Raw genomic sequence first — 26,979 nt, forward strand, 5'->3', positions numbered from 1 at the left:
CTCTCCAGTCGCTTTCGCTTTCGATTCCCCGCGCACCAGGGCGCGCCTTTTCCGGCAATCACGAGCCTTTCGCTTCTCCTCTGCCGCCTCTCGAGGTAGCCCTGCCCCGGGCCTCCTCCTCGGCCCCCCCCCGACACAGCTTCACACCAGCGCCCTTAACCCTCCTGTCCCCCTGGAACACCCAAAGCACCCCCTCGCTTTATCAATGCCCTGCTTGCTCCTCTGCCGGGGGCTGGCAGCCGCTCTCGCTGCTGTCCCAGGAGTTCTTCCACCCGCTCTGCAAGAGGACGATCCTCGCACAGAGTCGAGGCATTTGATTCATCTACAGTTCTGCACAGAGTGGGGGGCTGGGTGGCAAACCCACAAAGCCAGCATGGAGACTACCAAAACTTTAGGAAAAAGTGGCATTAATGTTCATTGGCTACAGGTTACATGCTTCTCTTTTTAATTAGTATTTTATCTTCTGTTGATTTACAATTCCCTTGCTTCTCATGCCAATTAGTTCACATGCTCAGTCTTTCTCTTCTTTTTGGGTCAGCGGGCCATGAGTTGGTGGTCACGATCTCCCCTTGCTGGAATTACCTTAAACCAGTAAGAGCTGATTCAGCATGCTTGCTGAGTTGCCTTTATTAGTTTCTTCCTTATCTTGGGGCTTCTGCCAAGTGTCCTTGTGGCCTGTAAATTCTGCATTCTTTGTGCCCACTAGCAATGGTAAATTCTTCTTCCCAAGCCTTGTTAACCTCCTTCTAAGTCTCAAATCACTGAAACATGTTGAGCCCTAAACCTTAATGAGGCAATTCTACTAACAAGCAATTTGTTTTCCTAACACAAGGACATCAGTTAGAACTTACTTGCTAGCTACCTGTTTATTCGATGAAATCTCCTCTCTTGTTAATTAAACTTGAGAGTGTACAAAGATCAAACACCAAAGAACATGGTTCTTGAAGGAAGTTTTTACATATTTCACATTTTGCATCATTGCTGCCAGAGGAACAAGATCAGGGTGGAACAATTTGTGTCAGGGGAAATTTAGGTTGGCTGTCAGAAAAAAGTTCTTCACTTGGAGGGTGGTTGTGCACTGGAACAGGCTCCCCAGGGAAGTGGTCACAGCACCAAGCCTGACAGCATTCTAAAAGGATTTGGACAATACTCTCAGGAACATGGTGTGACTCTGGGGGATGTCACAGGGCCAGGAGCTGCACTTGATGATCCTTGTGGGTCCCTTCCAACTGAGGCTATTCCATGACTCTTGGTCCCTTTGTACACTCCTGCCTCTGGCTTTGCCTGTTAGAATAAGCCCATTTAGAAAAGCAGCATCTGTCACTCATGGCCTGCACAAAGCCCAGGGTGACAGGTTTCTGCTCCAGGCTTTATGCCCTAGACACCTGTAAGAAAAGCACTGGTGAAAGACACCTTGGTGTCCTCTGCAGCTTCTTGTGGTGCTGGGGAAGCTGAGACCTGATGCAGTGCTGGCTCCTGGAGAGAATGGTCACACTGGTACCAGTGACACAACAGCAGCAATGAGGCACCTGGAGCCATCTCCTCTGGCTCCTGGCAGGCTGATGAATCACTGGCCACAGGTATTTGTTATGGGGATTTAATAATTTTATTCACTGTAAAAGCAAAACTTAAAGACTTTTGGCCCCCATACCAATACCTTGATTTCCAGCTCTAGGTTAAATTGGTTTCAACACACTTGAGCTCAACAGTCAGCAATTTTCAGTGGTCAAAACCAGAACTTTTGTAAACACTGAAAAAGGTTTTTTTACATAGTAAAAAGCAAAAAAGCCCAAAGGGAGCAGCTCCACTGCTGTCACAGAAGGATGGGATGTACAAATGCACAGCCTGAGGTTTATAGTTCTGAGATACTTGACTTGCATATTCGTGTTATTTCACACCTCTTCCCTAGAAAAGGTGTCCCTTGGCCACAGTTACCCTACAGCACCCAGGGTAAAACTGAAACAGTAACCTAACTATGTAAAAGAAAGCATTGGAAGATTTTTTTCTTAATCATACAACCAAGTAAGTCAAACCCAATACATTCAGAGGAGCCAAGGGCTTTTCAAAGTTGGGGGTGCTAGAAAGCAGCAGGGTTATGTATTTAAAAACAAGTCATTCCATATCTGTAATGTCAAGTTCATTGAAGTCCACTGGTTAAAAACCAATGCTAAATGTTCAAAGAGATTTAGACAAACACAAGTTATTTAGTACAATTGGTTCATTTATTGAAAACTGCTCTAACATAACTTGTTATGAGATTGTCACAGAGTAAGAAGGCATCAGAAATGCAACACTGAACAGTCCATGGCTGCATTATCCCTTCCAATTCCCCACCAGCAATTAGGAAGACCCTAAGGCTGTGTGGCTGATACAGTACAAAGGCTCACTACATAATCTAAAAGAGGATTGCAGTACAATATCGTGCTCAAGTCTTAATACATTCAGCTGCTCAAGTGTAAACAAGCTTCAGGGGGATCAGAAATTGCCAGAGATTGCTTAAATCAACTCAGAATTTAATTTGACATAATTCTTTATTATTTTTGTTGTGTGTTTTGTTAAAGATGTTTCCATCCTACATAAAGGCTGAAAGACATGCAGTTGTGGCTGCAATCAAAATACTTACTTAGTGAAAGTGATAAGGTATTCTGGGTAAGCTTGAATGTCATTAAAAATTATGAACATGGAAGGGTGGCTCACGTTATCAGTTGAACTATCATACAGATCTACAGAGTTGCTAACATTTTTTTGTGCTGGAGTAATTGATCCTTTTATCCCCAGAGAATATTCTCCAACAAGGACTCGGGCCAAGTACATGTATTTCTTCCCATTCACATCTGGTCTAGAGTACATGTCGTGGGCAGAATAGTTGGCATTAACAGCAAAGTACGTTCCATTTCCGAAGTTTGCAGCTGTAGTCAGAAAAGCAAAGGTTTGTGAGTGTTTCAGTAGCAGCAACTCCTTATCTGCCACCTCCTGAGCCTGTGAATCTATGGACAACTCTGCTTTTTATTTGCAGTAGGAAGATACAACAAAATAAATAATTTTGCATACAAGGTAGGGCTATACATGGCATGGCAAATCAGTCCCAGCCCTATAGAGGAAAACAAGAGTTGTTTTGAAAGTTACATTACCGTGCATTCCAGCATAGCTCCGGTTAAATCCTTTTTTGTTAATAAGGGTTAATGACTCCTGACTTGTCCCATGAAACAGAAGCCTCTCATTATTTCTGTTGCCATTTTTTTTATCTATTTCACACTTTTTTATTTGGTAGTTTTTCCATAAATATTGGTTCTGTATCCTTTCAATCTGTGAAGTTTGAAAGTAAGACAGAAAGAAAGTGGGTAGGTTGCTGCCATGAAAAAAATTAGCCTATCAGTCATTCAATCTGCTTCCAAGATTCCCCTCTTAGCTCAAATACACATTTATCAGTTGATGAAAAAAGTTAGTCAAATCCTTCCAAACTTTGGCATGGCAGATAGCAGAACCCAGCCCAAATCATGAGACAAACACTTTCTGGGAAACAATACAGGAGCTTTTCACAGGTTTCCAGGCTGTAGATGCCTGCTGGGTCTGCACAGCACACATGGCTTATGTGGGCAAAACATGTGCTCTGCTACAGCAAAAACCATTCCAAGGAAGAGCACTCTCCCCCGGAGCTGAAGAAGTGACTGCTTAAGAGCTGCTCCAAATACCTCAACTGCAACATTAAACTGATTGAAGCTGAATAAAGTTAATGACAGCCAGAAAGACTTGTCCCAACTTTAGAAATCCATGGGGAATTTCTTTTTGTGTTATCAGTATCCTTCATCACTCGTCATTAAGTTAGTTATGCTCAGAAATGATGACTTGCTTTTACCTTTTCAATTCTGAATGACTGACAGGTCTGCAGAAACCTTTCTTGCACATCTTTATACTCTCTTGAGTCTGCTTTTAGTTCCACTATTTTGAGTTGCTCATTTTCCATAGGGTCCCACGTTGGAGGGAGCACTATTGACTTTTGATCTGCAGAAGAAACACCATCAATCATTTTCACCCAAATCCCCTGCCTAAAATTAAACATGACCTGCTACAAATCCTTCTAGAAGTCTACACATCTTGCTTATGGATGACTCAGAAAGAAAGATCTCCTTGTATTGAAAAGGAGCAGCAGTAAATGGAAGAGGGTATGGCTCAAGAACAGAAGTGAGCTGAGATCTAGCATGACAATGGCTACATTAGAACATTATTGCCAGTAAGCCTGCTAAGAACATCAGAACACATTACTCTCTTTTCAAAATATTTTAAATAGCTTATAAGTTCTTTTATTTCTGAGTTTGGCTCCTTTCTACATTCTCCAGAAACGCACCTGCACAAAGCTTCTAACATGTATTTTAAATATTCTCATCATTCCCTTTTCTTTTCTCTTACTGGATGCAACCAGGTTGTTTCATGGGAACATCAGTCTGTCAAGATGCTTTTCCTTACCTTCAGATTTGTCAATACGTATAATGGATATCTGTCCTCCTTGGTCATCCACAGCAGTCTTGCGTTCCATATCCACTGTGTATATTCGCTCACCAATGATGACTTCAACAGTTTTCTGCTTTGCCTTGTAAGCATTTTCCAACTCCACATTTGTGAGACTGTTGAAGGGTACATAGGAATCCTTTTCACTGTATTTCCATTCAACTGAATTTTGTAGAAGTTTTGCCTGGGCCTCTTTAGCGGCTTTTATCTTGCGGATCATTTTATGAACAGCTGAAGAAGCCTGGCAGACATCTTTTGCAACCCCTGTAATTTCAATACAGGTACTCTTCAAATTAAGACAAATTTTTAATTTCTTTTCTAGGTCATCCAGTTCTTCAACCTCTTCGTCATCGAAATGAGAGATAGTCTCGTCTACAATTTCTGTATGAGATTGTTCGTTTGAAATTGCCCTTCTCAGCCACTTTTCAGCTTCTTCCACTTCTTTTTTATTTTCACCACAAATCTGCACAACAGCCAGATCCATTTTCTTTTCCGAAACCACTTTGGTTTTTCCCTTTGGGGAATGTTTCTCAGAGCTCCAGAGTGCTACTTGAAATACATAAATATTGTCATTAATATTAATCTCTTTTAGCTGGTGCTAAACAGATTGATCTATAACCTGTATTTAAGTGACATCTACTTACATTTACCCATGTGATATGCCTTGGAAACAAACGATTTGATTCGTGTTGCAGTAGACTGTTCTCTTTTCTGCATGCTTGCTTGGAACACACTCATCAGATGTGGCTGAAAGATGACAACTTTAATAGTTTTCACAGACGTGGAAGGATTCCTTTTTGCAAAGTCAGTTACTGCATCTATCATGTTGCCAGCCACCTCAGCTGGATTGCGGCGTGCCTCTCCTGAAAAAAGTTGCAGATATTTTGCTCTAGAAAGCGTTAATAACTGTTACAGATGATTAAAACATCTTTAAAAGAAGAGCTATGAACACACCCACACAATCACCTGGATCATAAACAGGTTGAGAATAACGTCAGGTTGGCAATCAAGAAAGGTTTCTACTTATCAGGAAAAGAAAGTTGTGGACCACTTCTCTAGTAAGGGAAAAATGGGAGTTTCCTTTTGTTGGCTTGGCAACCAATCAGGATATGATGTAGATGATATGGCTTGGGTAACTAACAGGCAATAGGCCTGCTGCTCAGTGACCCAGTAGTCAAAATGCAAGCCTAGCTTTATTCATGCAAGAGGTTCCCATGTGCATGGGCTGCAGTTCTGGATTCTCAAGAACAAGAGAAGAAGAAAAAGGGCCAGCCTGGGCTTTTTGACATTTGTATCAATCCTGCTTGTGCAGCTGCTGGCCAGAGTTCCATCACCTACTGATTTCAGCAATGGAGAAGCAGGTCCCTGGCTACTCTCTGATCAGCTGCCCACACATACCAGGCTTCAGGTTCTTCAGCAAGCACAGACATGCCTTTGAATCCCTGTTAGCAAGGAAGTGCTGGCTTTAGAAGACTCATGCTCTTGATGTACTAGATCTCTGTAAGGAGTGAAGATTTCTAGCTTTCATAAGCCTCTTAATAGCATTTTTAAAGACTGCATATTTCCAAACATATCTTCACCAAATAATAACCTCTCCAGATAAATCAAACTCATCACCTGAGCCCTGAGATCAGCAGAAACACATGCACTGAACCCTTTTCAGAAAAGGGAGACACAGACCTGTTCCAATTGCTGGGAAGATGACAGAGGTGTACTGCTGCAGCTCACACTCCTGGAGCACCTGGGAAACCAGGGACTTGATATCATTTTGGTAAACAAAATGCATTATGTTTTTGCATGGCAGGTTTCCTGCCTGGGTGATGATATAGTTCTTGCCAGTTTTCTGGGCTGAAACATAAGTAAGAAAAAATAATCAACAATTATCCCCAATATAGATGTGTACTAGTCCTCATTAGGAAATAAGAAACGTTGAGAAATTTGCCCCAGGATAAGCTTTTGTCTCCTTCCATAAAATGAGCAACCCCTTCACTCAATTTTCTCTTCCAAGGCACAAGAGCTCAGTTTATTTTTGTAAAATATTTGCCTCCTTTGGCAAATAAATTTATTATGTGCCTTTGTTTGTCAGGTTTGCTCAGTAAACTTGAAGAACTTCATGCAGACTGGCAGTCTGTCTACACACACACACAAATATGCCATCTGCCTGCAGGCACCTAGCCCTCTTGGCCCATGCAAGAACAGCTTGTTTACCTCAGATCTCTTCCACATAGTTCTCTTCCTTTGGTTGATCTTCCCAGCTGATCTCCACACCTGCATATTTCCCACTTCCCTTATTTTCTGGTGGTTTAAACCACATACTCCTCCATCTTTACTCTTTCAATAGAGTTGCTGTCCAACAGCTGTATTTGGCCCACAAATGGTTTTTCTATTAACATTTTTGCCAGCATCACCCCTTGCTCCTCACTCTGTTTGATGCTGACTGTTTTTATCAAGGAAATCTTTATTAGAATAAGAGGATAACAATAATAATAGATTTGGATCTTTATGTATGCTCAGAAGCTGTCTCTTCCTAAAGATTTTTCCTTTTCTTCCCTCATTAGATGTTTCACAAATACCACATAAACTGATTAAAAACTAGTTGCTGTAACACAGTGTGTAATACAGATGGAACTACAGCAGTCAGTACTAAGAAAATATTCCAAGAGATTCCCTGCCATGCATTAAGACCTTTGGAAAGGTCAGAAATGTTGTACCATACCTAGTACACCACATTCATCTTCAACTGCTTTTCCAGCACCATTCAGAATTGCTCTGGAGACACCTTAAATGAGAAAAGCAACATGGATCCACTGTTACTGCTGTTAAAGTCCCATCTGAGGCAGAACTGTATGCCTCATCACAACTAAAAATGTCTCATTTCTGATAACATTACAGATGATAAATTTAAAACAGTGTAGCCAAAATTTTAGCCTTATATGCTTTTCAATTCAAATTGATGTTTTGAGTACCTAACAAGTTTCACTAAGGTCAAAACCTCACTAACATTTCTCTCCTCCTTTAGTCTGAGAGGTGTTCTATGAAAAGATTTTTAGTTTCCCTTTCTGCAAGGGAGTCTTCAACATGCTGTCCAGTAACACAGATAAACAAGTGGAAAAAAGTTCAGACATTCCCTAATTGAACTTTTGTACCCTAAGAAGCAAAACAGAAACACACTGTGAAGCAAATAAAAGGCTTTAAAGCATTGAAGAGAAATACTTGCTCCTCTTCCCTCCCAGCCCTTCCAAGCACATATACTTTTTTCACACATAGTATCAATTAAAATACCTGTTTTGAGGCTGAAGGTTTGGTTTGTTATGTTTACAATGGCATCTCCCACCTCCTTGGTAATATCACCTTCTGCCACCTGGAACACCACGGAGCCAATTCTCATTTCAGGCACACTGTGTGCTGAGCTTGAAGGGATAGCAGAAAAAGCTGCAGGGAAAGAAATACAGATCCTGAGCAGAAAGGAGTGATTGGGTACAATGCCTACAGAGACCACAGTTTGGCTACAGACTCAGCCTGTGGAAAGGATTGCCTGCCATGCTACTGGAAATCATTCCTTCTCACAGGAGTCTGTACTCATCCTGCACTCATTCCCATCATTTCTGTCATGGCAGGACAGCAGGGAAAATGTGTTTTGCTGCACACCTGTTATGCAGACACTACTTAGTGACATTTTACCATTGCAAAACTCTTACCATGCAAGACAGCAGCAAACTTTCCAAGTCTCACTCCCTTTTTCCTGTGTCTCACAGAGTTTCCAGGCAGGTTTTCTACTTCTTGAAAAGGTGGAACTTTTTACCCATGTGTTATTTGTAAAATCATAATTAAGATTTCAACATGTAACTCATTTTTCTACAGGCTGCAGTTCCATTAAGATGGATAATACCAAAGACATTTCAGTTTGGTTTTGCTATTCATCTGAACACGTAAAAGATTTGAGAGTATTTCAAAAAGACCACTTCAACACACATACTCAGGATCTCACCTGCCTTCCCAGGACAGAGGAAGACACTGCCTTGTTCACAGTTTAATCTACAGCTGCAGCAATAAAAGAAAAGGCACTGCTTGTGCCCTTGACACCTTATAGCTTCTGCTGTTCCAATTTTGAGGGGTGCTATCCAGATACAGAATCACAGAAACACTTTTCTTCTTATCATCTCTAATACTATTGCAGACATAACAGACACTCAGCCTGAAAATATGGCTTTCACAGCAGCCACTCAGACTTTGGGAATGACATGCTCATCAAGCAAGTACCTAAATATCCATAATGAATGCATTCCCTGGAATACTTGAAAAAAAAAATTAAAAAAAAAAACAGTAGGCACACAGCTTTGTGATTAACCTTACCTGGGCTTTGGCTCGTGTCATTTGGAGAAGGCTTCTGCCCTTTAACAGCTACAGACCTGCTTTCAAGTTCATCTGAAAATTCCTAGAGAATGAAATTACAATCAACCCCTGTAGAAGTCTTCACACAGTAAAAATAAAGGTCTGAAAAGCAAAGCTAAAAAGCATTTAGAAAGAACTAAATTGAAATTACTTCACATCATCTGCCACAATGCTGATGGCAAGTCCTGACAGATGTTGTTCTCAGAGAGCAAGGCTGTTCAGTGTGAGCAACACAAAATCACAAATAACTGAGCCAAACCCTAGTTACCATTCCACAGGGACACAGCAGCAGAAGGCATCCTTACAGTGAGTTGTTTTCATTAGCTCAGCTCTCACAGGGAATGCCACCCTTCTCTAGGCACAATAGCTCAGGCTTTGACACAGTAGCCTTCAAGTTTAGCCTTTCCAAATGTATTGAAAGCTCTAGCACAAAGTACAGAAGGAAACAGATGTAGAAACACTTATCAGGACATCAATTCACAGTGTGACTGCTCTCATTCAGTGTGAAATGAGTAACTTGGGTGTGGATATGGAAAAATTATGCTAAGGGGACACTGCAGAGAGGGGAATGCAGGATACTTATATGTTTCTACTGGAGAAGTTTACCAGCACAGCAATCCTAGCACAACGATTCCTCCTAAGCACACCTGTTTGCCAAGGGTGCAGGCACTGAAGCAGTAGATACAGCAAATTTGTCTGACCTATAGGCTGAAGAATTAAGTGAGTTCATGAGATAAAGAGTAATCACATTTTTGTATGTATTATTCTCAGGAAACAGAAAAGGATAGAAAGGGAGCAGGACTGTACTCGATATGTGGGTGACCATGGGAGGTAGAACCAAAAAGACAGCTTTCAGTACAGATGATCTAGAGACTGTCACCAAACTTTTTCCTTAGTGTAAGAACAAGCACCTTGCAGATTCTTTGAACAGCATCAGATAGCCAAGTATCATAAGACAGACTCACATACACCATAATATAATAGAGAAAGGAAACCACAGTAACTCACCTGAATATTAGCTGTGTCTTTTGTGTGCAACAGAAAGTGAACTTCTTCAAGAGAATTCACTCTGTTTTCACTACTGAATTCAAACACTTTGTCAAACAATAATTTAGCAACAACAGATCTTGGGAATTCTAAATTCCCTGTCCCAATTGCTGGAAAAGTAATTGATTTCAAAGATAGTTCTTCAGCAATCTCCAGGCATTTTGTGATTATGTCACCCAAGACCTGTAAAGCACAATTATTTTTTCAGTTACTGGAGGTAATTTTTTCCCAGTATGTGTAATGTAAGACCTTCCATTTCAGCTATCTCTTCATATTAAAATACAATTAATTCCATACACAAGGAATTCACAAGGAATTTATTAGTCAATAAGGGATCAGCCCACAGTTAAAAAAGAGTGTGTCAAACTCTCTCATCTTCTATGACCCTGTCTCTCATTTCAGAGGAAAAGTGGCATTGAACACACTATAAATCCCAGAAAAATTCAGACAAATAAAGACCCTTTTACCTTTGCAGGTGTGTTTTTCTGGGACCACACAGGTACCACAGCATGAAGCACAACACTGCAAGCCAGATTGTAACCTTTAGTTTTCAACACAGATCCTTCCTCAGGTATTCTTCCTCCACCTTCTTTGCTCAAGCCTGTCTGAAGCATGGGCCCTGCCTTGCTCAGCAGAGCTTTGCCAAGTGGCCCTTTGTCAAGCTGGAGATCTTTGCCAACACTGACGACAACAACGGATGTCTGAAAAACACACAAGCAAAAACTCTAGCTTGTCAATATCAAATTTAAATTTTGCGTTGGATAATCAAATACAGCCTGCCTGATGTTCTACAAGGTAAATTTTTGGGACAGCAATCAGAGAGAACAAAGTTTTGGAATAAACCAGAAATTATGTTCAATACTAATATCATGAGCCTGCCCAAAGAAAGACAAAACTGAGCTAACAACGAAATTAAATTCAGCCTAATGGGAGTGAGAACTCTGCATTCCTTGTTTATTCACTCTGCCTCCATTTGAAAAACATTTTTGCAAGTTTGTTCTCAAAGAGAGGCTCACAGACCAAAATCTGAGTTCAGTGAGGTAGGCAGGGCCTCCCATGTATGGCTGGTTTAGGGGGACACGGAGACACTGAGGACAAACAAGATTTGGGGTAATCTAAGGAGATAGAAGTGAGAAAAGCAGTAACTTATGAATGAGAGAAGTACAAAGGGCACTAAACATTGTGTCAAACCCTTTATTTAGCTCCTCAGGAAGAGCCCCATACATATTTTAACATATATTCTGCCCTGGCCAACTGGAGGAGCTGCATGCACAAGCTGTGGGAGGCATCCACTCCTCAGAGGTTTTGCAGAAGGGTCCAGGATGAAGCTGCTTCCAGTACTGGCAATCCCAGTAAAGAATCTATCAACCAGCTAACAGAAATTCAGTGCAGAAGGCAACCAGAAATCAATGATCAAAATCACTGGTTCTCCACAGGAAGTGCAATACCAGCTGCATGACTACGAATGACATTGGTTTTGTGTTTGTTAGTTTTAAAAAAAGACACAAAAGAACCCACTTTTTATTTCAAAAGGAGGTAATTTGGAACACTTACTGCAGCATCTTCAATGCTTCCTGTTTGCAGGACGATGTGAAGGCCTTCCTGAGTTGTTATGAATGGGAAGTTATTCATACGCTTAATACGCTTGAAAGTTCTCTGCCTGCGTTGAGGAACTGAAGTGACATGATGCAGTGGCCTGTAGGAAGCTGAAGACTCTGAAAACACTTCTCCAAATGCCTTGCTGAAAGCCTGAATGCTATCCTGTGCAAAACCCACAAGATGAACCTCCTTCAAGCTGCTGTTCCCCTTGGACTCTTCCAAGGTCTCCTTGATGGAGGATACAATGGAATAAGTACACAGTTCCATCGGGAAGCCAAAAATCCCTCCACTTATAGCAGGCAGAGCTATGGAACGATGCTTGTGCCTTTCAGCTAGTTGTAGACATTTTTTCACTGTCTTCCTCAACAGGTTCACACAGATTTCTGGTCTGTCGCTGCTCCACCTGGGCCCGACAGCGTGGATGACGTTCTTGCAGGGCAGTTTCCCGGGGCACGTCATCACGGCGTCACCAGGCTGCAAATTCCCCAGCATCCTCACCACCTCATCACACTCCTCCTGCAGTGCTGGCCCAGCTGCTCTTGACAGCGCCTCAGCCAGGCCACCAATGTGTTTTAGGTCTTCATTAGATGCATTCACCACAACATCAACAGGATGAGTGCACAAGTCAGCTTCATAAAGCGCTATTACAGTTTCACCCATGGTCACCTGCATATGGAACTTGCCTCTGTTACTGTGTTCTTCTGGCTGCTCTTCCAGTAGGACTAAACACTTGTACATTTCTTTTATATTGAGGGCCAAAAGGTGTGCTTGCTCTTTTATATACGCCTTGGCTCCTGGCAAGTCAATCACCACGCGCTTAAAATGCAAGCCAGACAGAATTTGCTCAACTAAGCTGACTCCCTCCAACACTTTTGTCTTTGGCCCACTCAACAATACAACTTCACAGTTCTTCTGAGTGCTAAAGTCAACTTTCACACCCTTTTTTGGTAGGGCAGCCCAATCATTGACCTTCTCTTTCTTAAAAAACTTTATGAGTGCCATCGGCTTCCCTTCAATGACCTTTTGCACCTGTGTGTTTTCATCTATAAAGCTGGAAAGTTCTTTAAAGGCTTTTGCTACAGCTTCAGAAAGACCAGCAATCATGATCTGACTCTCTGCCTGAGTGACTGCTACAGCTCCATTAGAGCAGTTTTCCTCGACTAGCATCTGCCATTCCTCCTTCTGAAGGACCGACTCATCCCCCAAAGTAATACTTCTGTGATCCAGTTCTTTCTTTATTTTTTCCTCTGCTTTTAGGAGATCTTCAGGAGCATTCCCTTTCAGGATGATCTCTCCCACACCAAGCTCATAAAAGACATTAATTTGTTTTGATATAAACAGGCTCTGTGACAGAGTTTCACTATCAATATGCTCTAAAAACTGAAAAATAGAAGGGTGGACATTAATTGCTTTCTTTGCCATTTTGTATACATGATCAAGTATTTCTCCTTTTACTTTGTAAACTTCCTCAGGCACTCCAGACAGGCTGATGCTCTTCTCCAAATTATCATAAGTAATTTGCAGGTTTGGGAATTCTTCATGAAATTTTTCTTCCAGACCAGTAATCTGTAAAATTCCATAGTCCCCTGGATTCACTGAATTGACTTTCAGTTCAGTTCTTTTCTTTTCTCTTTCAATTTCTCTGGTGGCCTTTTCGATCAGAAGCTTCAGTTCTTGTTCAACCTTCTTCACAACTTCTTTTTCACCTACTAGAACATGTAAATCCTTGGAAATATATGGGATCATCTGAACTTCATCATGGAGAAAGCTGTTCCTAATGGCTTCCCACACCTCTGTGTTTACTTGACATTTAATTGCTTCATACTTTGATATGGTGTGTGAAAATGCTGTAGAAACTTCTTTTTTCCATGCCTTGACCAATCTAGATACAGATCTCTTCCGCTCAGAAAAAATAGCTGAAGGATGCAAAGTAACTGTTGGATCTGCACAGAGTGGATCAGGCCACACTGGCACACAATTACACTTTGCCATTTCATGATCTATTGCCTTAATTAAGCTACTATTTCCTTGCAAATAAATCCAGATATAGGGATCCAGAGGCAATGTAATTGGATCTGGTTTCTTTATCTGTGGTCCTTCCTTTCCATATAGAGCCGTTTCCAGTGAGGTGTAGTAAGGATAGACAAAGATTGGTGTTTTGTTGAGTGAATGCTTCTTTGCCAGGATATTTGTTACATCTAAAACAAACAAACAACCCCCAAAGTTATTAATGTCAGCACTTAGGATCTTCTCTTTTATTCTGGGGTTTTTTTTCATTGTTTGGGGGTTTTAAAACTGTATTTTCTAGATAATAGTGTTTGTTATTTTTAAGAACGGTTTTCGATTAATTTCCTCCAGTTCCCAAATAGAAATAATTCCAGATTTTTGAAGAATTATTCATTTTAAATGTCAGAAACTGAGTTGAAGAGAGACAGTCAAGCACAACAGCATCCACCTCTGGGAGGAGGTGTGCATAATCTCTGCCCCCACTTCTCTTACATGCTGCACTTGAAGCTCCACAGTTGTCTGGGCGATTACTCAGCAGTTCAATCCACAGCTCCTCTGTTTTCCCAAAAGACCATCTCTTCAATTCTCCCCTTCACTGCAATGCCCCCAGCTTCTCCCTTTTGCTACACTTTTCACAGTCACTCGTCTTTCTGCTACTGACTGGACAACCCACAGCACCTGCTCTCCAGCCAAAAAGCTGCCCAAGGAATTGTCCTGAGATGAGCCAGACTGGCACGTTGCCATGGGCAGCTGGTGCCCAAGATGGCAGATGGGGGGGCAATCTCCTGTGCCCAGGGGGCTGTGCACTCCCCATAGAACTCAAACTGCAACCTGAACTCTGTAAGAATCAAGGCCTGGGTGAAATAAACTTTCTAGAAAATGAAAAAATTCTATGCCTTATGGCCAGCTGGTCCAAAACTGAAGCTTGCACTCCACTTAGCATGAGACCTCTGGGCAAAGCACCACGTCTGTCATTTTACAAGGGCAAAGGAGGTATTTCTCTAGAAAATTCCCATTTTGGTCTTTAAATGGGAGGTGCTCAAACAACAAGGGCTCTGCATTTCTGCAATACCTTTTTGGTCACCAAATGTAATGAGAGCTGCATCTTCATCAGGCAGCAGTTGAACATCCAGGGTCTGTGCACCGCCGTACTTCTCATTTTCAAAGTAGAGAGCTATGTAGTGACTGGAGGTGTTGGGTGGTATATTTTCAGCCCTAACAGTTTTTGTTTGCTCAAGGCACCATGCAGTAATGTTTTGTTCCCTTGCTCTCTGGTTTTGATTCAGCTTTTCAACAAATTCCTCTGCATCTAGAAAGAGAAAGGAGAAGAAAAAAGAAAAGATCAAACTTGGAGCTTGTTTTTCTGCCATGATGTTAGCAGACTATCACTGTGTACACTGATCAAAGCACTGAATTACAAAACCAGTCCAGAGCTGCCCACAAAGCTACCTCCTTCCACATATTCAGTATCTGTCACTCAGTATTCCCCCCATGGTTGATTACAATTGTTGACTACAATGACTGCTGCTGGAATTTCCCACTGGTTTTCCTACAACTGTCACTGGGTTCTTTAGCTCCAGCAGAAAGCAACACCAGGTTCATTTTTAGGCTATGGCTTTGTACACAACTAATAAGACACAAGTTAAGAATTCAAATTCTCTCCATTTTATGATAAATACATTCTCATTTCAGCTATTTCCCCCCCTTGTTATTCTCACAATAAAAGACAGTCAAATCACTTTTTTGTCTGCCAAGGAAAAACAATTAAGTTTCTTAAATATCCTTATTTCCTAAAGGCTACCCCAAAAATTTAGGACTGGAGCATGACTTGAGAGACAAATAATTTCTAAGGCAGAAAAACCTACACCTTCTCTGAAGGACAGCTTTTGGCAAGGACAGCTTTTACCATTGTTCTGTTCTCAGACCAAGTACATCCTTTATTGCTTGTTTTAAGTTATAGTTTGGTTTTAGTCCTACCTGTTGTGTTTACTATCAAAACCAGAGCTAGCTCTCTTTCTGACTTGCACTGGCCTCTGTAGCTCACAGATAAAGGTTATGGCATTAATTTAAGTGAAGTAAATCCTCCTTTAAAAGGACACAATATCAGATGAAATCTTAAAAATACAAAAGATAATACTTCCAGTTTAATCTCACTCACACACACGCATACAAACAGGTACCTAATAAAAAGAGCTTCAACTCTGACTCCTTCTTACCAGTATTTCCAGTGAAAGTAACTACAGCAGCACATAACTCAGGTATCATTTCCACACTGAAGTCACCATCCTCCTCTGACAAGCCACTGACATTCTCTACCAGCAAAATTAACATGCAATCTTTGATCGTGTCCTTCACATTTTCCAGCACAACTGCGGTGGGAAGCAGGGATCCTTCAGAGTTCTCCACTTGGCAAGACTCCTGGGAAGTTGCCACTTGCCATGGCTTCACAATCAGATCAATTTTACTCAAGTGATGCTTTCTTTGTAAAACTTCTTGGGCATCTGGTCCCACAGAAAAACAGAGATGTCACAGCAGAGTAGCATGTTAATCAATAGCAATAATATACCATTTCTTCTTGGAGCAATGCCCACAGAGAGATCCTGCACCAGCAAATTTTTAAAAGAGAGCTTAAGCAGTGTAACACCCATAACATACCTTGTTCTTCCTGAAAGGTGATGATCACTTGGTCATCCTTTTTGACAGAGGACTTAATGGGCCCCCCACCAGACCTCCTTTTACTTTCAAAGTACATTTCCAAAATCTCATGTTCTATTTCCTTCCCAAAGGCAGTGGTTACTACTACAGCAGAAGTCCTAGAGGTTGCTTTCTCTGCTTCCAATTTCTCACATGATTCTGAAATAAAAGATCAGACCCTAATGCCTTCGGCAAAAGTTCAAAAGAAAACCAAGCTTCCCACCCTCCAAGCTTTCACACCACTTTTTGTTCAGATCACACTCAGGGTCAGGGAAAAGAACAGGGTAAGAATCCCAAAGAAGTTAAGCAGATGACTAGCAGGAGTTGCTGCATCAACACATAGGGAGGAAATGCTTCGGTTCATCACCAGGCGAGGACAGCAGAAGTAAAAGATACAAAAGCTTCTTCACAAACATGCAATGAGGGGAAGCAGTGCTCCCCATTCACCGTTCAGACACAGCTGTGGGTCCCCTGGGTTTGATACTTGCTGGCTGCCACGGCTGCTCAGGAGTACCTGTGGTACACAGCTCCCAATGCACTGGCACAGGGCTGCCCCAGCAAGGCTGGCAGCAGCTGGGAAGGTCTGGGTAGGGACAGCCTCAGCCAGAGCAAAGGCCAGCATTCACTGCTGTCCCCAAAGGAAGTGACCTGTCTGAGGCACACAGTGAAGTGGGGGTTCTAAAGGGACTCACAGAAAGGGAAAAATACATTTATTTCTTTTAGCTCTGATCACAACTACTATACTACATTAGACAAACAACACAAGCCACGAAGGTGACCAGGGCACTGCTGCAGCAGAAAGGTCCAGCAAACCAAAGGAGCAAGAATACAACAGTCACCACCAGTGAGTGTGTCACTTACCTGTCTTCTCCTGCTGAGTACACACAGGGGTTTCCTTATTCTGACAGATGGGAGAATGAAACAGAGACACCTGGGGTTCATTAACTAGAGATAAATGACAACAGTTTCTCAGTTGCTGGGTACTTCAAGAAGAAAACGGACACATTAATGTACACCTAGGAGCTAACACAGCTTGAATTTTCATTTGACACTAAGAATCACAGATTTCCACAGATATCTCTATTTTTAAGCCAAAAGTTGAATTGGTTACAGAAAGATGCTGAGCTCAAGACGCTTTGGGCATAATGTCAGCACAGAGTTGTGCTGCACGAACCACCAGGAGCAGGTCCTGCCACACAGTACAGCACTTTCCTCACACAAAGAGCTGCACTGGACATAAATGCTGAGGACTTCAGCCCTTGGGAGGGAAGCGCCTTTGAAAACTGAGACCTCTGGAAGAGACGTTGTCAGGATGTGTTTGACCCAGCATAACCACGCAACTTCCTAGTTTAGAACAAGAGGAAAGGCAGGTGCATCAGAAAACAAAGGACAATGGTAAGATTCACCAGACTGCTTTTGCAGCCCGTGCCCTCAGCCCTCACCTGCACAATCACCCCGCTATGCACAAGCAGGTACTCTGAAAGCAGAGCTCAGCGAGCTGTGTATTATCCCTGTGCATATGGATTACTTCTGTGTGTACTGGCAGTCACACACTGATTAGCTGTGTATTGGCCACGCGTGTGTATTAGCCAGATGTGTATTGAGTAGCAGTGCGTGTATTGATTATGCAGTGTATGTGTATTAGCCGTGATAGCGTGGTCGGTCTGTCCGGTGCCTGGGATGTGGCTCGGGGACTGTAGCACCTCAGGAACTTCATCGTGTTTGGGATTCGGGAAGTGAAGGGGAGCGCCGGGGAGAAGAATCAAAGCGCTACAGCGCCGTTCGGCCGGCCCGGCCAAGCAGCGGCTCCGCCGCTTCCCCATGCCCGCAGCTCCGCAGGGCTCGCCGGGCCGGTGCCCCGCCAGCCCCGCCAGCCCCGCAGCCCCGGAGCCCCTACCTGGCGCCTGGGTCCCGCCGGCCGGACCCGCCTCCTGCAAGGGCACGAGAGGAGAGCGGTCACCAGCGGTCCCCAGCGGCCACCCCGCCCGCCCGCAGCCGCGCCCGCCTCACCTGCGCGGGGTCGCCGTCCGCCGGCAGCGCGGTGACCTGCAGCGACAGCCGCTCTCCGGACCCCCACACCAACTCGTGGGCCGGCCGCCTCAGCACCCGCTCCCGCACTGCCAACAGAGCAGGCACCGGTCAGGGAGTGCGGCCGCCCCTCGCCCGTCCGCCCGCGGGCATCGCCATCAGCCCCCCGGCCCCGGCCCGGCCCGGCCCGGCCGCTCACCCTCGGGCCGGGCGAAGCAGACGAGGATGGTGCCGCTGTCGCTCCCGGTCCGCAGCTCGCACTCGCCGCCGCCCGAGCGCTTCTGGCTCTGGAAGTAGCAGAGCAGCTTCTTCCTGAGCGAGGGCGGCGGCTCGGCGGGGCCCCAGTCCCCCCGCACCAGCAGCGGGAAGGAGCACGGCCGCTGCCCCTCCATGGCTGCCCGGCTGCTCCTCTCCAGTCGCTTTTGCTTTCGATTCTCGGAACCCGAGACGCCTGGGGCTCCGCCCAGGGCCGGGAACCCGCCTCCGCCTCCGGGCCCATCGGGACGGCCGGGGGTCCCGGGCTCCGCCGCGCCTCCTCACGGGGCAGGACAGGCCTCACCGCCCCCGGTGCCTCCGCAGAGCCGCGCAAGAACCAAGTGCCACAGTGTTTTCAGCCCCTGAACTTACACTGCTTAACCACTGGCTAACACTCGCTCTCCCTCCCTTACCCTTTCAAATGAAGTCATGATGCGAAGTAAAATTACCACTTCCATCATTCTTTGCCAGAGATGCTTCCACAACCGTGGAAGGTTGCAATGGCTCTTTACTTCAGACCAACTTTTCAGCTAGCTGAGAAGTTTTCAACCAAGTGCTCAGGACTTTCTCTTGCAAAGGTTTGTTTTCAAACAAACTTTTTGTGCTGTGTATTTTACCCTTGTGGCCAAATATGGGACACTAAAATAGCAGATACATGAAGTTTTCGCCCCTCATTCCACTGAACATTCATTTAAGAAATGGACACATAAACGTATCTAAAAATTATAAGCATCCAGCTAGGATGAAGCCTAAGTCTCATCAGATACTTTGCTGAATGACTCATGGGGATGCCTTTGTTTCTTGGTGGGCAACTTATTTCTCTGTTATTTCCTAATGCACTGTCCCAAGTGACAGCTGTTTCCGTGTGCAGAAAAGCTCAGTCACTTAGAAACAACTGGAGTGTTGGTATTTTACTGCATCCTCTGCTATTGTACTGCATGGGATAATGTAAAATATTAAAACAAACACAGTAACACAAAACCAGGGCTGGAAAGACATCCCAATCCACATGGAAATCAAATGGTGCCCATTCTTACTAAACCTGAAAGTCAAGGTGGCAAAGTTGTAGTGTCTATTCACAGTGCGGGAATCTTAAAATAATAAAAAAAAATAAAGTAATACATTTTAAAAAAGGGGGGTGGCATGGAGTCCAAACTGCCCCAAAACATGGTGTTGCAGGGAAGCTCCTAAATCTAAAACATATATACAGCTATATGTATTGCAAAAAGGAGGAAAAACCCGTTCAGAAGAAACACACATGGTAGTTTTGTATTTTCTTTATTAGTTGTCCTCAGTAGCTTTAGAGAAACGGTTCAACTTACTAAAAATCATGTCTGTGTGACATACCACCACACAGGTAATTAGCAGGTTATTTAGGCACTGCAGAGTATATTTATTATACAATTTAAACCTATATTGGATGCAATTGAAAGAATACAGTTTTATAGTTGGAAAAGTGATTTTAAGGTTGTTGTTAAGTTTAAGCACAATGGCAGGCACAGAACCAGGAGCCCACTGTCAGATATGGACACTGTTACTTCCCACAGCTCTAACACAGCTCTCAGCATTCAGCACTTCTGCAGAGCTGAGCATCCATGTACCCACTTGTACATGACCCATGGCTAATTTCACATGCAAAACTCAAATCACTAAGGCAATTTCTACCGTGAAAAGAAGCAAAAGTCCATAACCTTATCACAGCTAACACTGTCATAGCTGCATACAAATTTTAGATTAGATTACATATTTGCATACAAACTTGCATACAAATTTTAGATTTAGATTAGATTAGGTTACATGATGCCAGTCATGCTGGCAGACATCATAAAGCAAAGCTAAGAAAAGTGTTTGCTCTAATAAAAGTAGTGGATCTAAGGGGTTTTGGAAATCAGACTGGAGAGTTGTGGGGAAAAGGGCCAATTAGATTTGCTAGTAAAGCAAGATACACAAAGTGCAAACAGTACTGATACTACACTCCCAAGAGCCAAATTTTGTAAAGGCTACATATATAGGAAGTAAATGATTTGTGCAAAGAACATACATTGTTTGATGAGAAAAGATTACTTTTCTTAGCTAACTGTGAAATACAAGTAATTTAGGTAGGTAGTTAAACAAAGCAACTTCCCTCAGAGCTTGAATAGCACATTAACTGCTGTATGTTTGTTTAGTCATTGCACTCAAGAGTTGAGAGTTGATAGATTTTCTTATTCAATTCCTTTTGCTTTCAATTCTGATCGAACACGCTGCAGATAAGAAGGATCTGGGTAACCAAACCTAGGAGAAGAAGAGAAGAATTGTTTGGGCTATTTCTGTAATGAAGCACTTGACAATTCTACAAAACCATCTCATCAAAGTCTTTTCAGAAATCTCTTCCCAAATTTTATGCAGTTCTTGCCCAAGAGAGAAAACAGACCCATATTGCCAGTCACAGAAACAGATACAGACAGCATAAAGCTACAAACTTAAGGAGCTGCTACATTTTGTTGTCCAAATTGATACTAAGAACTTGATTTTCAAAGCTGCCTGGGGTCTCCCTTCAAAATGATAGGGTGTTTGGGTATATATCTTTTAAAAAGAAAATCAGACCTGAAGCATATCCAAGTGAGCCTTCAAATCAGAAAGACAATGGCACCTCTGGACGTGAAGTAGTGCAACACCAGAACTGCATATGAAGCAAGCGATAAGCAAGAGAGAGGACTTGCACAGAGTGAAGGGTAAAGAAAAACTGGTATTTTTTGCTCTTTAAATGATCCTAGCCCAGTCAGGAGGATCTAGACATGAGCCTTTAGAGCTTGCAAGACACCACCTACCCCTTACAGGTTGCAACAAGTTTGAAAGGACTGGTCCAAGATTCCCTCTTGTCTCTGCTGCAGGCAGCTCACACTCTGTCCTGGTGATTGCTCCTTTCATTTAAGTGCAGCAAATCCTCACAAAATACTGGATAGGGCAGTCATCTACCCACTCAGAAAATCCTCTGACAGCTTGAATGGCCAAAATGGGGTAACCCTTTTTATGGCTGGGGCTGGCACTGTGTCCTGTGCTCTGACCCACCAAGTGCTGCACAACTCTTGGCTCCTAGCATCTAAAAGGACACGACCATATCTGCACTACAATCTCACCTCCTGCTGTTAGCTCTGTTAAGCAGAATTTCAAATCACATTTTACAACATGATGAGTGCCATCTTTACCAGGATCATAAAGGACCAGCACCTCCTGGTGCAGAACAGCAGGTAACAGGAGAGGCATAGATCAGGAATCCAACCTTAGGTGTCCTCAAAAGCTTGTTGTCCTGTAGGTTCTAATCAAAGCAGTTGTTAACTAAGCACCTTACAAACTCATTGGTGAATGAGTAGTCTGAGGGGCAGCAGAACACTAAGCTCATCCTTTTTCCAACTGTGCAAACAGGGGAAGGTGGTTAACATCTGGATCCATAGGGCATTCCACAATCACTCTGTTAGTGACAAAATCTGAAAGCTCTAAATGTGGAAGATACTCAAGGCAGTCTTCCTGACACATCTGAGTAACAACAGTATCGCATAAAGACAAGACTACTTACTGGGTAGGTCCTCCATCAATGGCAGTTTTGTGGTGAATATCATTCCATGTGATAACATTGTGTGCACCAGTAGTATGTGACTGCCCCACTGTGAAAATCAATTTCTGCTGAAAGGCCCTTCTAAGGAGCTGCAGAATTTCTCGCCCTTCCTCATTGTCAGGTAAATACGCCTTTCGGCGAGCCGGCCCATAACGCTGCCCTGGGTTTGGGTGGCTGCTCTGTTTTGTAGAAAAACAAAACAAACCCACACTGTATGTCATAAATCATTCAGAAGGACATAGCATGACTGATAACTAATTCTGAGTTTTTTTCTCTTTAGATACTTTATTTCATACAAATGTCATTCACACTTTCTTGTCATCACTCAGGCACCCATTGTTAGTTTTAAATTTGTTTTTCCCTCTTTTCTCTCCCAAATGCAGGGTGCTGCACCTGTGACTTTTTAAATTTACTCCATTCTCAGTCCTAGTCACAAATCCAGGCAAATAACATAAGGAGATATCTCACCTGGAAAGCTCTCACCAAACCAGCCCACTATTCATTTTTGTCCATTGGTGTCCACAGCAAAGAGAACATCCCAGAAATCCTCACTACACTTTGCTTATATGATATCACTGCATAGATTTCAGTTCAGTTACTCCCACTGTACAAATTAAAGACAGGCATCTCTGTCCTGGTGCATATAAATGGAGGCTGATCATCTGACTATTTCATTCCTACTGTATTTACTTAATCATGCCCAAAAATATTGAATTAAACACTTGCAGATTTGTACAAAATAAAGAAATGTCCTCCCTGAACATGCATTCAAGTAATGGGAAAAGAATTAATTTTGTATTCAATATTGGTTTTGTTGTGGGAAAAATATCTTTAAGAAATATTTAAGCATACTTACAGTTTGAATACCACCACTCATAAAATAGTCAATTTCAATGGTGCCACAGTTGGGATAACCAGGAAGAGACAAACTGATTGTTTTAGCTGACATTGTTCCCTCTGGTTGGTTTCCTGTCAGGACTCCACAGACAGTATTACAAACTGGACAAGCTTGTTTATAAACCATGGCTTTGTCAATGCAAGGTTTGCAAAATGCATGTTTGCACTTTTTTAATATTTCTTTATTTTCAATTTTGTCCCTACAAATTGGACATTCATCATCTTCTTTTTCTTCTGTCTTTGCCTGAGTCTGTCCTTCAGAAGAAAGGTTATTCTTTCGCCTAACACTGGACTTCTTAGATGCTCCTGTAGCTTCTTGAGAGCTGAGGTCAGAGGACAGTGGTGCCCTACTTCTAGTTTGTGTCCCTTCAGTGTTAAGAAGGGACTTCATGTACTTGTCAGCAACTTCATTCTTCTGAAGTTTTACATTAAGATCTTCAAATTTCTTAGCATTAGGCAGCACACTTAAAGTTTTCTTCTGATCTTCTGAAAGATTCACGCTGATGCCTTTTTCTCTTAACATTGCAGAGGCACTCTGAAATACACTGATAAAACTTTCAGTAGCATGTGATGACATATCAGAAGTTTCAGATTTAGGCCTAAATATTATGGCCTTCTGGCCATATGACTTCTCTTTTATTTCTACCAGTGTATCAAATTTGCCATTTATATTTTCAATTTCTTTGTTTAGTATGGTTTCCAACATTTTAAATACCAAAGCATCAACTTCAATTCCATCCCTGTATTTGTACCATTGAGATGATATTTTCATATTCTTTTCAGCTTGGTTGTTCTCACCTTTCCCTGCTAGAAATATTTGGGCAGCTAAAATCTCAGTCTTTGGACCTCGGAGTAGCAACTGATTCCCTTCCTCTTTAACAAGAAGATTTCTAAACTTTTTATTTAATTTTACTATTGTCTCTTCTAATGTGTCAATCTTAGTTATGGGAACTTTTTCCTGTGTCAGATCTTTTGTAGCTTCCTGGAAGGTTCTGATAAAAGAATCACTAGCTGCTTGTAACAATGCAGGACTTTGATTGGAAGAAATATATATGAATGTGTTGTGCTCATCGTGACCTTTACTTCTTATACATGCTCCAAACTTTTCGTGTAGTTCTTTGATTTCCTCTTTGTGGGTATGAATAAAATATTCATAGAGAGCTGTCACAACTGTAAACTCAACTGTTTCCTCAGTATTCAGGCCATTTTCGTCTTTCAAACCATTCTTACATTCAGAATGTGAAAAATCCTGGCTTGGGTCTTTGCCTGCAAGGATATCTTCAAAGTAGTGATAAGCTTTTTCAATATCTGTAAAATCTCCTGTCAATTTCTCAGAGCCATCCACACCAGGGCTTCCTTCTCTCTTTAAGTTTGGACACATAATGGTAATTTTCTCCCTTTGGTCTTCAGTGAACATACTGGTATTCAAAGTAGCAGATACTGTAAGAAATATCTACAGAAAAGACAAGAACACATCAACATTAGTTTTGTCTAAGGTTCTCTGCTTGCTACTTCTGTATTTTCAGCAGGGAGAAGCTCTATCCATCCCAGTAGTGCCAGATTACTACAAACAAGTTTGCACACAGTATTTCTTTTATATCACATACACTAACAGTACAAACAGGCAAATAGCACAAATCTGCTTCTAAGGAGCAAAAATGAAATGCCCTAATGTCACCAGCACTGCAGGAGGAAAGACAGTAACTCTGCTATTTAGGCTGAGACTGAGACCCAAAATAATGTCTATCCCCTTAGAGAGAGGTTACACAGACACAACATGTTTTAATATGACTTGTAAGTTATATTTCATTGTTCTTATTAGACTCTCTAGTTTTCACTCACTATCTTTCTTTAAAATTTTCCCAGAAGTCATGCTTTAGTAACTCCAAGAGTTAGAGCAGAAAACAGGATTCTGAAAAATAATAATGAACACATTCCCTTCTGTACTTCACACAGACAGCAGGATAGGGAAATTTGCAGTATAGATGCCAGGTAAACACTATGTTAACACATGCTATACTTCAAAAGCTACACCTGTGTTACCAAGCAAAACAGGCTAAAGCCCTCTGAGCCAGACATCAGTGTCTTGGTAGAGCCACATCCACACCACGTTGCCCTATCCCATATCCCTAAACACAGCTGATCTTTCCTGTGTAACTTTTAGTTCAAAGTGTCTGAAATCATGTTTGCGGTGCTACATCGCATCACAGCAGACTTTTTTAATGCTGAAAAGATGGAGATAATTAGGTAATTTCAACAAGGTGCAAACCATGTTGAAAGAGTAGGTGGAAAGCTGGAAAGAGTAGGTGAAAGGTAGGTGGAAGAGTAGGTGCAGGTGGAAAGGACCCAAATCTCAGACAATTATTCTACCTTTTGAGAGCAGCCCTTGGTGCATACTACCCCTGAAATCTGCCAAGTGGTGCTTTGGGGAATAGTGGCTGGCACCTGCCAGAGTCAGGCTGGAAACCACGCTGCCTGTAAACATGTGTAGACTGACCTCTGCTCCGGCACTCAAATATCACTCTTGGCCCCCATTTCATTATCTAAGATCACATAATTGACTTTTTTTTGGCACAAAATATTTAAGTGCAACATAAAGAACTAATGGAACTACAAGCAGGGCAGGTTGTGACAGTGCTGTTCCTGATGCACCTTTTTGGTAAGGTCTTCCTTTGCTGTGGCCCCATAGGCACCGCTGTCCCGCTGCTGCTGCTGCTGGGGCAGGGGCGGGCCGGCAGCGCCTTTGCTGTGGCTGGCAGAGGCGTGCGCTGCTGTAACCCGGCTCTTGCCCGGGGCCCCTTCTCCCGGCAGGATGACTATCTCGCAGCTTCTTGCATCCAGTTCCAAGGTGTGCTTTGAGCGGGATTCCACACGCTTCCTATCTGTGGTAATTTCAGAATGACAGAATCACAGAACTGTTATGGCAGGAAGGAACCTCTGGAGATCATCCCACCCAACTCCAGGAGCAAGGCAGGGTCATCTGGAATGTGTCGAGAGACAGAGATGCCACGACCCTCCTGGCTAGCCTGTCCTACTGCTCTGCCACTCTCGATGTAAAGAAATTCTTCCTCATGTCAAGGTGATATTTCTTGTGTTTTAGTTTAAGCCCTCTGCTCCTTGTCCTGTGGCTGGCTACCACCGAAAAGTCTGGCACGCCCTTAGGATATTTATATGCATTAATGAGACCCTTTCTGAATTTGGACAAAGGCAGATAGGGCTGATAAAGTTACCTGCAAACGTGATGGTCACCCGCGGCCCCAGAGCCGCCCTGCCCAGGGACACTAAATGGTGCCTGGCAGCCATTTCCAGTCCACTCACAGCCGCCCCCGCGCCCGGCCCGTACCTTGCTCCTTAGAGAAGTCCACCCAGTAGGTGCCGGCCTCGGGGCCCGGGCGCACGCTGCACTCGCCGCCCCCCGACCGCTTTACCGACTGGAAGTATGTCAGGAGCTTGTAGATCGCCTTGTCGGCGGTGGCGGGCGCAGGGCTCACTCGGACCAGCAGCGGCGCGGCCGCCATCATCCCACACCGCCCCGCCGCCCGCTTTCGCTTTCGCTTCCCGCTCCGCCGCTCGCTTTCGCTTTCGCTTGCCGCTCCGCCCGCAGCCCCGAGCGCTGCGGATCCGCCCTGAGCCAGATGGGGGTCGTCCAGGTAGAGGAGCGAGGCAGGGGGACAGGGGCCCGGGGCGGCGGCTGCCTCAGGGCTCCGGGGGCGGCGGGAGCTCCCGGCGGGGCTGAGGGGAACGCAGCAGTCCCGTCCTGTGGCCCGGCGCTCCGGAATGGCTCCGCCCGGCCTCGCACTGCTGAGAGTCAGCCGGAGCTGCAGGAATCTGAGGGCAGCTTCACCCACAGAGCTCCCGCAGCTCCCAGCAGCGTTTTAAACACTAGAAAACTTCGTATAGATGTTTGAAAAGCCGGTGCTGGTTTGATTTGCAACAGAATCTCTCTTGTAGGAAGGCAG

General features: G+C 43.4%; 2 protein-coding genes across 2 annotated transcripts; both read right to left on the bottom strand.

The window, feature by feature from the left end:
* Positions 1-2,230: 2,230 nt before the first annotated feature.
* On the bottom strand, positions 2,231-18,665 carry LOC131085933 (protein mono-ADP-ribosyltransferase PARP14-like). Its single transcript, XM_058028512.1, has 19 exons — positions 18,473-18,665; positions 18,256-18,362; positions 18,143-18,176; positions 17,107-17,190; positions 16,207-16,404; positions 15,768-16,052; positions 14,624-14,860; positions 11,500-13,742; positions 10,413-10,646; positions 9,907-10,128; positions 8,860-8,941; positions 7,789-7,938; positions 7,223-7,285; positions 6,187-6,354; positions 5,151-5,369; positions 4,465-5,055; positions 3,857-4,002; positions 3,132-3,306; positions 2,231-2,909 (listed from the first exon to the last, which is right to left on the bottom strand). The coding sequence occupies exons 1-19, from the start codon at positions 18,663-18,665 to the stop codon at positions 2,620-2,622; spliced, it is 5,721 nt and encodes a 1,906-aa protein (XP_057884495.1). The 3' UTR covers positions 2,231-2,619.
* Positions 18,666-19,821: 1,156 nt separating this feature from the next.
* Positions 19,822-26,538, bottom strand: DTX3L (deltex E3 ubiquitin ligase 3L). Its single transcript, XM_058027726.1, has 5 exons — positions 26,364-26,538; positions 25,673-25,902; positions 22,980-24,473; positions 22,085-22,302; positions 19,822-20,802 (listed from the first exon to the last, which is right to left on the bottom strand). Exons 1-5 carry the CDS (start codon positions 26,536-26,538, stop codon positions 20,733-20,735), a joined length of 2,187 nt encoding a protein of 728 aa, XP_057883709.1. The 3' UTR covers positions 19,822-20,732.
* Between the last annotated feature and the right edge of the window lie 441 nt (positions 26,539-26,979).

This window comes from Melospiza georgiana, chromosome 7 (assembly GCF_028018845.1).
Source record: "Melospiza georgiana isolate bMelGeo1 chromosome 7, bMelGeo1.pri, whole genome shotgun sequence".
NCBI lineage: Eukaryota > Metazoa > Chordata > Aves > Passeriformes > Passerellidae > Melospiza > Melospiza georgiana.

What these genes read in the sequence shown, in the direction of transcription:
- LOC131085933 (XM_058028512.1), bottom strand. Translation starts at nt 18,665, where the DNA reads ATGGAGGGGCAGCGGCCGTGCTCCTTCCCGCTGCTGGTGCGGGGGGAC. An exon ending in TACTCAGCAGGAGAAGACAG is followed by an intron (nt 16,405 to 17,106) that starts GTAAGTGACACA and finishes CTTTTATTTCAG; the next exon opens with AATCATGTGAGAAATTGGAA. An exon ending in CTTCCCAGCAATTGGAACAG is followed by an intron (nt 5,370 to 6,186) that starts GTCTGTGTCTCC and finishes AACTTTTTTCAG; the next exon opens with GAGAGGCACGCCGCAATCCA.
- DTX3L (XM_058027726.1), bottom strand. Translation starts at nt 26,538, where the DNA reads ATGGCGGCCGCGCCGCTGCTGGTCCGAGTGAGCCCTGCGCCCGCCACC. An exon ending in TGAGTGGTGGTATTCAAACT is followed by an intron (nt 22,303 to 22,979) that starts GTAAGTATGCTT and finishes TCTACAAAACAG; the next exon opens with AGCAGCCACCCAAACCCAGG. An exon ending in ATTGATGGAGGACCTACCCA is followed by an intron (nt 20,803 to 22,084) that starts GTAAGTAGTCTT and finishes TTCTTCTCCTAG; the next exon opens with GTTTGGTTACCCAGATCCTT.